The sequence below is a fragment of the Gossypium arboreum genome, chromosome 11 (assembly GCF_025698485.1).
Source record: "Gossypium arboreum isolate Shixiya-1 chromosome 11, ASM2569848v2, whole genome shotgun sequence".
NCBI lineage: Eukaryota > Viridiplantae > Streptophyta > Magnoliopsida > Malvales > Malvaceae > Gossypium > Gossypium arboreum.
The window spans coordinates 4,999,155-5,011,122 of NC_069080.1; the positions used below are offsets into that span (position 1 = coordinate 4,999,155).

At 31.1% G+C, this 11,968-nt stretch overlaps 2 protein-coding genes across 3 annotated transcripts; both read right to left on the reverse strand.

Annotated features, from left to right (window-relative positions):
- Positions 1-1,629: 1,629 nt before the first annotated feature.
- LOC108476716 (uncharacterized) lies at positions 1,630-4,386 on the reverse strand. The gene is made up of 5 exons (XM_017779002.2): positions 3,516-4,386; positions 3,212-3,304; positions 3,020-3,087; positions 2,764-2,928; positions 1,630-2,133 (listed from the first exon to the last, which is right to left on the reverse strand). Exons 1-4 carry the CDS (start codon positions 4,140-4,142, stop codon positions 2,790-2,792), a joined length of 927 nt encoding a protein of 308 aa, XP_017634491.2. The 5' UTR covers positions 4,143-4,386; the 3' UTR covers positions 1,630-2,133; positions 2,764-2,789.
- Positions 4,387-4,867: 481 nt separating this feature from the next.
- On the reverse strand, positions 4,868-8,709 carry LOC108476713 (pentatricopeptide repeat-containing protein At4g39952, mitochondrial). Of its 2 annotated transcripts, none has more exons than XM_017778995.2 (3): positions 6,001-8,709; positions 5,760-5,846; positions 4,868-5,118 (listed from the first exon to the last, which is right to left on the reverse strand). In XM_017778995.2, the coding sequence occupies exon 1, from the start codon at positions 8,521-8,523 to the stop codon at positions 6,166-6,168; it is 2,358 nt and encodes a 785-aa protein (XP_017634484.1). In that variant the 5' UTR covers positions 8,524-8,709; the 3' UTR covers positions 4,868-5,118; positions 5,760-5,846; positions 6,001-6,165. The 2 variants fall into 2 exon arrangements, with proteins under 2 accessions (XP_017634484.1, XP_017634485.1); XM_017778996.2 differs by having other exon boundaries at positions 5,760-5,904.
- Positions 8,710-11,968: the final 3,259 nt, after the last annotated feature.

Genomic DNA, 11,968 nt, shown 5'->3' on the forward strand with positions numbered 1-11,968 from the left:
CATACAATAAGTGGTGTAGTAGTCTTAATCCACTAATTAAAAAAATCATATACCCTTCATAAAAGATTGATCTTTTATATTCTTTTATCTTGTTTGCCTTTAGTTATTCAATAATTTTATCCATATATAAAATATTTTCAAGTATTTTAAAAAGTACAAAATATTATTAAAAAAGTTTATGTATATAATACTTATAAGTACTTTCAAAAATAACAAAATATTATTAATGTTATGGAGTAAAAAGTTTCTCATTTTGTTGGGTATTTTTTTTTAGCATGAGCAATGTTAAGAATATGTACCACATAACAGCAGTGAAATTAAAAACTTGTGGATTGTGGGGTAAATTTTAAAAATTTAAAATGTTTATAAAAATTATATAAGTTAATGTATAATGTTTTATTTTGTTGTTAATTTTCCTTTACTTCATTAGTAGATTTTACTTTAAAATAATTTTTATTCCTATTAAACATTTATGTTACGTTTGGTAGGAGTATTATTTTTACACATGTTTTAATATATGAGTTATCAATAAACTAATTTAATTAGTAATATTTGGCCACTTCCATAACTTTTTTTATCAAAGAGAAGGAAAAATTCACTTATTTTAAAAATGTCTTATTTTTACCGAGTTTTTACTCATATTTTTAATTTCTAATTTAAATTTATACTAATTATTCTTATTATATGTCTAATTATTGTAATAGATATGTAATAAATAAGTTCCTCCATGTTAATACAGTTGTAACCGAACGAGGCATTAGAACAAATAAATCTAATCTTGAAAAGCAAAAAAGTGTTTACAAATCCAACACAGAATTAGTAATTTTCTTTCACAAAAAATAAAAATCGGTTAAGTATTTTTGGTCTCATGCGAATGTAATATATCAATTTTCTAACACAAGATTTACAGTAATCACACTTACAACAATTTCTAAATAAAAATGCTAAATTTCTAAACAAATTCAATAAATTCAAGATTATGAATACAATCAAATCTAATTTCTTCAATGATTTGTATTGATCAATCTCTAAAATTATTACCCAATCACGATGTTAGAAATCTTATATATAATCAATGTCCCAAAATCATTCAATAGATAAAAATCTGAATATATCACAAGAAAAGCTACAATACTAATTTTTGGAGATTAATCAATAAAGCTTTTAAAAAATAAAAGAGTTGATACCAAATTAGGGAACCTACTTGATAGTATTGAAAGATTGAATACTTATCTTGTAAAAATTCTAGAGAGTGTGAAAGAATAAGAGAAATATTTTAGACAAAATAAATTTTTTTATTTTGATATCATTGTATAAAGAACTTTTAGAATTTTTTTTTATATATTTTGAAAATGCCATGTAAAAGGACACTTGTAGGGAATATATATATATTTTATGTAAAACTGTCACACATGATATTATCACCTACTTATGATCGTAGTATTCTTGATATTAAAAATATATTCTTTATGTTGAAACAGTTACATAAGATGGCATATTGAGAAGTTACAAAGTGTAATCATCATATTGATTATCAACATCACATCAACACAAATTAAATAATATTAATGTAGAGGTACCAACTTGAATAACATAACTCAAATCTAAGTACCAATTAGATAAATAAAGTTTGAATAACAACTAAATATTTTCGAAAAAATTCAGAAGTCAAACAACATATTGACCCTTTTTCTAAATCATCTAAAACTTATTATATTTTTCTTTATCATAATCAAAGTATCTAAGCGGTAACTAATCCCTTTTAACATTTTTATAATAAATTGAAAAAGGACCCTAAGCTACATTGTTTTCTCATACCAGAATCTTTTGCTTATTTATTTGCTAAAACTACTCCTTTTTTCATCTTCATCTATCATTTTCTTTCCAAAGCTTCATCCAGCCTCTTACTCTTCCTAAAACAGAGCTCTTCTTTCCACCTCTACTTTTCGTTGAAAAAAGTTCTCCCATATCCTTCTATGCTTTTTTCTGGATACTCATGCCTCGGCTATGTCAAGATTGTCTTCAACTTTTTTTCGTATGTTCTAATATGTGCCGTATCCAAGTGTATATGTGCAGAACACTCGACATGAACATGAGAGAAAAAGAGTTGCGTCAGTGATTCATAGATGACACCTATGATATTGACATGAGAGAAAAAGAGTTGTGTCAATGCTTCATAGATGACATCTTTACCGATTCTGTTCATAACAGATATATCTAAATCCATACATATATTGAAAATTTTTAACTCAGTTAGACTCAAAATATGGACAATTTTATGTTGAAACTCACCAATATAACCCTCTTCCATTTTTAAAATGAATGTTATTATTAAGTCTCATGTTTCAAATAATAAACAAGCTTTGAAGCTAGAACAAGTGAGTTAATCAAGTGAGAGAAGCAAACGTGAGAAATATTCTTCAAGTCTATCCTTTGCAGATGCATTCACCTTCAAATTTCCTCTTGTCTGCTTTTGAATGTTGTGAGTTTCATGAGAGTCGAGGAACTTTTCTTCGACTTGGAAAAGTTGTTAAAACCAGACAAATCGAGTAGTATTCCGATCCATATCCGCATAATTTATTTAATATTCAAATCCATTTAATTAATACTATGTAGTAGAAATTTGATTATAACAAATTAAACGAACGATGAGGATCTAGTACTTTTTTTCACAGATTAAACGACTAAAACACCAAAATTTGTAAATGAAGGCTTATTTTGAGAAACCAAAAACTCCTGGATTATCTTCATTCTTTTGCATACCTTTGAATCTGTTCTACGGCCATTGCTCAGTTTCCGGGTTTAGCCCGGGAGAGGGGATCGATAAGGAAACATTTCAAGTGCTTGAATAGCTCTTTAGGTTTCTCTGCATTGATGGCATGCCCTGCATTCTTTATGATCACCAGTTCTGCATTGTCTCCCAAATGCCTGGATCAACAGTAAAACATAGCCGTCCATATCAAGGTTGATTTTTAGCTCAAAAGTTTTAACTATGGGCATATATATGACAGTGACTGACCTTTTCAATCTGTGTCCCAATTCTAAAGGGAATATTTGGTCATGCTCTCCCCAGATTATTAGTGTTGGCTGCACAATAAACATGGATTCGGATATTTTCCATTTTTTTTAATTGTTGATTTTTGAAAGACATTTCATACCGATACCAATATCGAGCATGTTTCAAAAAAAAAAAAAAGTAGTAATAACAAACCTGGGTTATCTTTGAAAGATCAGACAGTTTTCTGTCCTTATGTAATGCTAAAATCAAATCTTTTCTCTCTTGAAGGTATTCTGTACACATCACCTGCCAATAAAATTGAATTCCCAACACAAATAATGCAAAGAGTTGGATATTGATATTGATACAAAATATATTTAATTTCTTTATACTAGAAAGATCCTACCTATGTGTCTGAAATAGTTTTGAAGTAGTGAAAATTTAAAAAACAAATATATACTTAAGGTGGAATGATATATATAAGGATGAAATGAAATATAACGTAGTTTTGACTCACATGGATGAAATCGTTTAGGAAGCAAGAAGGAACTCTTTGAGTAGGCTTATAGAAGGAAAGCTTCATCAACTCCCTCATTTTATCTGGCGTTTGGGGTAACAAAATACTAACAGCCTCATCCACGCTCTTCACTTTAAACATTCCTTCTTCCATATCTTTCTCTTCCAGACACACCCCAGTGCAACATAGCACCACCTTCTCTATCCTCTCCTTAAACTGCGCCGCCATCCTATATCCCACAAATCCCCCGTAACTGATACCAACCACGTTCATACCACTAACCACCCCATGGGCCTCCATGACCCGGACTACACACTCCGCCTGGAATTGCTCCGATCGTTCGGGTCGGGTCGTGTAGGACTCCCCGAAGAAGAGGAGGTCCGGGACGTAGACGTTGAAGCGGGAGATGAGAGGTGAAATGAAGTCGTTCCACTGCCACATAGCGTTGGCGCCAAAGCCGTGGATGAGGACTAACGTCGGCTTGGATTGGACATGGAGTTTGGGGATCCAAACGTGCATGACGGTGCCATCTCCGAGGTCCGTCGTCGATGATCGGAGACCGGCGCTGGAGAAGCTGCAACGAAAGCACGAATCCCGCGTTGCAGTGAAACTGAAACACTTAACCATATTACAAAAATTATTTGTCTGCTCCAGAGTCCGATGTGGGTTTGTCGGAGAGAATCATGGGAGGGAATGAATTAAAGGAGTTACTGGGTGGTGGTTGTTTAGCGAATGCAGGCAGGCCAATGAGTATTAATCATTTATTCCTTTTTTTTTTTTTGGTGACAAAACATTTATTCATTTGTTGCAAGTAAAAAACGTCAAAATGGCTCCTTCTGGACTTATCTATCTTTCAAGCTGAGGAATTTATTCTAGTTTTTTTTTTTTTTTTTGGGGGATAGATTCTCCTTTTAATATTTTCCGAAACACAGATTCTTGCAGTTGTCGTGTAGGCTCAATACCCAAGTGAAGTGATGTAGAAGGGTGGACCAAAATCATATTACAAAATTTCCGAATTTTATACGTGTAAATCATATCAAGTTTATAAAAGAATCAGATTCCAATGAGGATGCTGCAATGATGATCAATAATAGACATATATACACAAATATCATATTCTTGAGTGGTACCAAATTTGTCTGCCCCTGTATATGTGACATGTGGATTATATTATATTTATTAACGATCAAGTTTGCCATCACCAAAAAAGTCAGCCAGAAAATTTCTTTCTCCACGAAAATTTTTATCACCATAAATTTTCCATGGCAACCTGATCTTGGGATTTCCCAATTTTGCTTCGGTTGCTTATTCTGTGATCGAAATTAATTAAAGGAGACAAAGATAAAACAAAATTATTGGGATCAATTAAACTTTGGAAATAAAATTTCTTAACCGGCCAAGAAACTTTCACATATGTCAAAATGAACAAGTGCATTGTATTCATGTTTGATAGGCGCATAAATGTCAAACAAGAATATTTCTGTACCTTGTGAAGCTGGCAATACAGAACGAAAGCAATGAACTCGATACCAGAACACCGATGAAACAATTTTATCTCCCAATGCCATGAAACATGAAATCCCCAACGAACATAGACTTCCATCTGCAGAAACATCCACGCATTTAAGTGATTTTGAGGAGATATTACACACCATAATTTTTTGAATTTCTTTCGGATACAAACTTATATAAAAAGCCTAGAGGAAAAAACAATTTGTCTCAAGATAACAACAAGTCCTCGCGTAGAACAATTAGTTTGAACAGCAACTGGCTGCAACTGATATGGCCAAAAGCTATAGAATAATTAACCAAATTGATCGATTAAACTAGCATGTCTTTCCAATTGGTAGAAGCATATCCAAAGAAATCAAACTATAAACCTCTGAATTTGATATGGCTTGCCAGGTTTGCTGAATTGCTTGAGACAAAGGAATTGGCTTTGTTGTACTGAAAACGTGATTTTGTATTTCAACATCAGTCTCAAATTTTTCTAAAGAAAAGGGGAAAGGTCCAGGATGGAACTCCTTAAGTATTTTGATACAGATGCTTAGCATGCAGGATGAGAAACAAGTCAATAGTCAACAATCACCATGAACAACTCCTACCTGCACCTGAATTTTTTTTTTTTTTTTTGGGGGAATTTGCATACATTGCAAGATAAAATATGTTTTCATAAGCATGCTAACAAAAGTATTAACTAAAAACTGAAAAAGGGTGAAAATGGCTGTAAGCAAGAGAAAGTACCTGAAAACAATGCTAGCATTATGTAGTGCAGCCTCATTCCTCGGGTAAAGCAGAGATCCTGAACCCATCAAGCCATATGTTTTCCCACTGCACAATTCACAGATCTGAGAAGTCCTCGTTTCTAAACCGTACCAATTACTTAAAACTAAAAACAAGATCATGTATATTTTTTATCAGAATGCTAGGAAACAAAACAAAACGTGCAACATTAATCTAATAGATGAAAAAAATACTTGCATACCAGGTATACTGCAGTTTCAGCCTCATTCTTTAGGTGAAGCAAGCATCAGTCCTGAAGAAATAAAACCATATGTTCTCTGCTGAAACATAGGTGGATCCTGGAAGCCCACATTTTTTCAGGGACACGAGAAATTTCTGAACCAAAATCGATCTCATATTCTTTATATTACATTGCACTCCAACCAGCTTTTTTTCCTACATCCCTTTCCTTCATCATTTCTCTGGCCCGCTCTGCCTCCTCCCACCATCCCATAGAACTATACATGTTGGAAATCAAAATATAGTACCCATCATTCTCAGGATCAGAATCGATAGCACGCTTTGCTATCCTTATCCCCATCTCAGTTTCATTGTGAACAAGACAAGAACTTAACAGAGCTCCCCAAACACCCCCATCAGGAGAGATGGGCATTGACATAACCAGGGCTTCAGCTTCCTGAAGATTACCTGATCGGCCAAGAAGGTCCGTCATGCAAGCATAATGCTTCAAATTTGGCTTTATAGAATAATGTTCCATTCTACTGAATAGAAACTTCCCTTCTTCAACAAGGCCTGCATGAGCACAAGCATTGAGAAGAGAAAGAAAGGTAAGATCGTTTGGTTTAGCCTTTGATTCTTCCATCTGCTGGAAAATCTGAAGTGCTGATTTTGCATCTCCATGCATTGCATAACCTGAAATCATTACATTCCAAGAAACTACATCCTTCTTCTCAATTAACATGAATAACTCCCTCGATTTCTCTATTTGCCCACACTTAGCATACATGTCAATCAATGCAGTAACAAGAGATTGACAGAGCTCATATCCTCCTTCCTTGATGTAACAATGAATCCTTTCCCCTTTCTCCCATGATGCTAGATGAGAACAAGCTGAAACAACAGTTAACAATGTTGCCAAGTTGGGCATTAAGTTTCCCAAAAGCATTTGATCAAATAAGGCAATAGCCTCAGAAAAATGTCCACAACAAGTATACGCTGACATCATTGTGTTCCATGTGATAACATCTCTTTGTGTTTTATTAAATATCCTCCATGCAACAGTTAAGTTTCCCACTTTTCCATACATATCTATGAGAGAATTAGCAATTGAAGTGTTGTCAGCCATGTAACTTCTAACTATCTGGCAATGAAGTGAGCGGCCGATACGGATTGCTCCTAGCTGAGAACATGAAATGATAACAGAGACCAGACTGTTTGAATCAACCTCAATGCCAAGTTGTTGCATCTTCCTAAACAATTCTATAGCTTTTGCTTCTTGTCCCATCTTACAATATCCATGAACCATTATATTCCATGACTCTATGCTATGGTTAGGTATCCTTATGAAGAGCTTCTCTGCCATAGATAGGATTCTAAACTTGCAGTACATTGATAAAAGTGCATTATGAACCAGCTGATCTAACAAAAAATTCCTCCTTATGATTAGCCCATGAAAAGCCTTTCCCTCACATACACTCATGAAATTTCCGAAACCCAATACCATAGAACTAATCAAAATTCCATCTGCACATAAACCATCAACTTGCATTTCCCAAAATATATCTAAGCATTCCTTCATAAGTCCAAATCTAGCATTCACGCTAATGATTGAAGTCCATGAGATAACATCTTTATCAACAACTTCAGAAAATGAAGCATATGAATCCCCAACACTCCCACACCTAGAATACATAGACAATATTGAAGATTGTACAAGTGGATTAAATCCAAGTCCAGTTTTCACCACAAAACCATGTAAACACTTCCCCTCATCCAAAGCGCACAGATTTGCGCAAGCCTGAAAGCCACCTTCCAAAGTCCTAAAATTTGGCCTTGTATCACCATCCTCGGCAACTCTCTGCATATCACGAAGACATTCCAAACCCTTCTCACTCTGCCCATTTTGCACGCACCCAATTACAAGAGCCGTCCAAGCAACCACATCTTTAACAATCATTTCATCAAACACAAGATGAGCATCCCCCATTGAACCACACTTCGCATACATAAAAACAAAGGAAGACCCGACGGCCGAACTCAACACGAAAAGGCTAGATTTCAAGACCAACCCATGAACATATCTCCCACAAACGTCCCACCTCAGCTCAGCACAAGCGGAAACAACCATGGGAACAGTGAAATCATTAGGCAGGGTATTAGACAACCTCATCTTAAGGTAATAGGCAAAGGATTCAGAGTAGTTCCCATTGGAGAAATGGGATTTGATAACTGAATTCCAAAGGAAAACATCGTTTTTCGGAATGCGAAGTGAATCAAAAACCTTGGTGGAACAATGGGGTTTGTTGAAAAAGGCATACAAAGAGATGAGCTTTGAGGCAATGAAAATGTTATCGTTTGAGTTGCCGCTGGTGATAACGAGAGCATGGGATTGAAGAAGGGATTTGACAGTTGAAGAGGCAGCTTTGCTGGAGAGGAAGGAGTCTAAGTGACAGTTAAGGTAGTTAGAAGTTGAATAAAACAAGAGCTGATGGTGAGGAGAGGCGAAGTGTTGTTTCAACAAACGTGTTGGTTTGAGTTTCAGCATTGTTGTTTAAAATGGAGTGGGATCCTAAGCTTTAAAATGGAAGGAAATCCTCCCACTCAAGATTGCCATCCATTTGCCGGTCATCAGGATACACCACAGTGAATTTTGTACGCACTGAAACCCTTTTATTTTATTTGGATACACTACAGGAAATCCTCCCAAATCCAATGCACCACTCCGTTTGGTTCACTTACGTTTTATTTTATTTTAAATGATTTAAACACTTTTTAATATTTTAATATATATTATTATTTAAACACTTTTAACATTCACACAGCATGTTCTTATTAAATCCTATATATTTTTAGGTAAAATATGATAAAATGATAGTTTATGTAAATTTATGACAAAAAAAATACCAATAAAATAATTGGAGTAGGGATTAATTTGTTAATCAAAGTTTAATATTATGGATTTAGTAATAATTTACTAGTAACATTTGATATTAAATTTTTATTAAATTAATTGCAAGGGATAAACCTGTCTTTTCTTTGTATTTTTATTTATTATATCTATATTAATTGAATAATTCATGATCTAATAGTTCTTACTCAAATAATCTTTAAACTTAATTTGAATGTCGTATTGAATCATTGTGATTCCAATATGAATATGAAGTTTCAATTTATCCATAGATCTTAACAAGGAGACTATTGTAAAAAAAAAACCACATTTCATATAAAAATATTCAAGAGGCATATAACAATAAACATAAAAGACGATTGTGCCGATTTGATCTTTGGACATAATAATTACAACTATAAAAAGAGCTTTCCAGATTTTCACTCTTTTGCATCTTCAAATAAAATTTATGATAATTATTTATTATTATTTTAATTAAAATTCATTATTTTTATTATTTGATTATTAATATATATACATATGTATTAAAAGCTAATGTATCTTTTACGTCTCTTTCCAACAACCACATTCCAATCATGTTTATTAGTTATCATTTTGTTTCTCTATTTCCACAGATTTGCTATAAAAGTGTATGTTTTCACATTCCAGTTTTACATGTATGTAGGTCATTGTATTTAATTTAATTTTTGAATCATGAAATTAGAATGATTATATATAAATTTTCTTATATATGAAATTCATCAAAATCATTGAATTAAATCATCCAAATACAAAATTTTGTTTTGAAAATAAGAAACTAAGATAATAAGAATAAAATGCTATGACAAGAGAAATAATTCAAAATTAGGTATTAATATTGAAGAACTTTTGTGTTTATGTATAACATCATTAATCTCATTTCCTGACAAATTATTATTTTATTTTATATAAATATATAATCAAATTATTGAAAATATTAAAATAAAATCAATAATTAAAACTTTTATAAAAATATTTAATTGAAAATCAATTTTTTATTAAATTCTAATTTTGATTAGTTTTGATAAATTTATATTATTAGATTCGTTAAATTTTTTGGGATAATATACTTTTGTCTCTAAATTTGAATTCCATCAAGATTTGATGATGTGATCAATATTTTTGAAATATAATTGGATTGGTCGGTCAAACTATTAAACCGAAAATCAATAGGTATACTGGTCTAAACAAAAGGGTTGAAGCAATTGAATTAGAAACTGCTCAAATTTAGAAAAAATAAAAAATCAACATAAAAACTGGTCTAGTTATTAAAACATTGTATGTGTCATTCTATTTAATGATGTGCCACAATATTAGAGTGTCATATTATCAATTTTTTATATTTTTCAATTTTAAGATTAAAACGAATTTAATTGTCAATATCAAGTACCAAAGTAGATAAAAATCTGGGTACCTAAATGGACCTAATTGTCAAATTTAGTGGAGAAAATTATATTATCATATTTTTTTGGACTAAATGCTTAAATTATGACTCAATCTTTTAGGGTGGCTCACCCAAACCTTTTAAAATGCTCACATATGGGAATAATCTTTATAAAAATGTTTAAATAAGAATTTTTCATGTATTTCAACTTAACTTAAGTAAAAATTAAAATTTACGCTTCAAAAATATAATTTAAAACTTAGTATATAACATTTGAGAAACCTTTATTTTATCATTTGTAAAAATATTTAACTTTTATTTGAATATTTTCGACTTTCATTTGAATAATAATATTTTTTTCCCTCAAATTAGAAATTTTTTTCGTGCGGAGTTTTGGACTTTTTTGGCATCTCTAAAATCTAGTAAGACTGAAAAAGGGTAAAGATGAAATTGAGCAGCATGCCTGCATCAATTAAATGCAGGGGGGGCTTTTATATCTGTTGACTTGAGTGACTGGTCCACCATCTATGCTTCAATAAGAAGCTGGCCTTTCTTTACCGTCTTCATCGGGTAAATTTTGAAAATTAATTTTTTTTACTCGCAAAACTTTTATATTTTTATTTATTGATTATAAAAATATATTTTGTTGTTTCAAATAGTTTTTTAAAAACTATCTAGTTAACATTTATAAATCTCAAAATTTGTATTATATTTATCAAACTCTTAACTTCGTGATAAATTTAAAAGATAAAGTGAATAACTAGCATACTACAAATAATTATTGTTATAAATAAAATAAAATAAGTAGTAATAACTTCTTAATTTAGTCACAAAATTATTATATTATAAATACTGGAATTTAACCCTAATTTTTTCCTCAATTACCGGAAAGAAAAACAAGTGGGCCAACAATAAATAGGGAACATTCAAATTACATTTATATCTTTTAAACAACAAAATTCCATCTCATTCTCCATTTTTGATATAGTATAATTTAGGCAGTAATTTTTAAACATAATTTTATTAAAACAATATATAAAACTCAATTTATTAGATTATTTTTCTGTGATGCTTACATAAAATTTTTGTTAGCTTTGATTTATTATAATTTTAATATAGCAATATTTATACATTTTCTTAAATAATTGGAAAAATATGTTTCTCCTAAATAAAAAATATTATTATATACTTTCAAGTTCTATAAATATTTAAAAAATACATTCTTAATAATTAATCTCTCCCTTACACTAGTGTCCATTATTTTTATTCTCTCAGTTTTTAATTGAAAATTTTAAAATGCCAAATTAAAGGGAAAAAATTAAAAAAGTAATTATTTTAATATTTAAAAAAATATTTAGTTTACTTTTGCTATAATTCTATAAAGAAATCAATTTTAATTTTATTAAATTTTAAACTGTCGCCATTAATTTATAATGACGTCAAGTTTGGTTTATGTTTTAACATATAAGACAGAATCATGGTAACGTACAAACAATTTACAACAAAGACCCCAAAAATCAATACAATAGATAATTAAGAACAATTACAAAAATTGACGTCATATCAAACCCAATATAAAAATAATAATTAAAAAATAAACTATTTTAAATACGATTTATATTATATTGAATTAATTTTCAGTATTATATGGGCAAAATAACAATATATCTGAACTACTAA

What these genes read in the sequence shown, in the direction of transcription:
- LOC108476713 (XM_017778995.2), bottom strand. Translation starts at nt 8,523, where the DNA reads ATGCTGAAACTCAAACCAACACGTTTGTTGAAACAACACTTCGCCTCT.
- LOC108476716 (XM_017779002.2), bottom strand. Translation starts at nt 4,142, where the DNA reads ATGGTTAAGTGTTTCAGTTTCACTGCAACGCGGGATTCGTGCTTTCGT. An exon ending in ATCTTTCAAAGATAACCCAG is followed by an intron (nt 3,088 to 3,211) that starts GTTTGTTATTAC and finishes TTTATTGTGCAG; the next exon opens with CCAACACTAATAATCTGGGG. An exon ending in TTGGGACACAGATTGAAAAG is followed by an intron (nt 2,929 to 3,019) that starts GTCAGTCACTGT and finishes CTGTTGATCCAG; the next exon opens with GCATTTGGGAGACAATGCAG.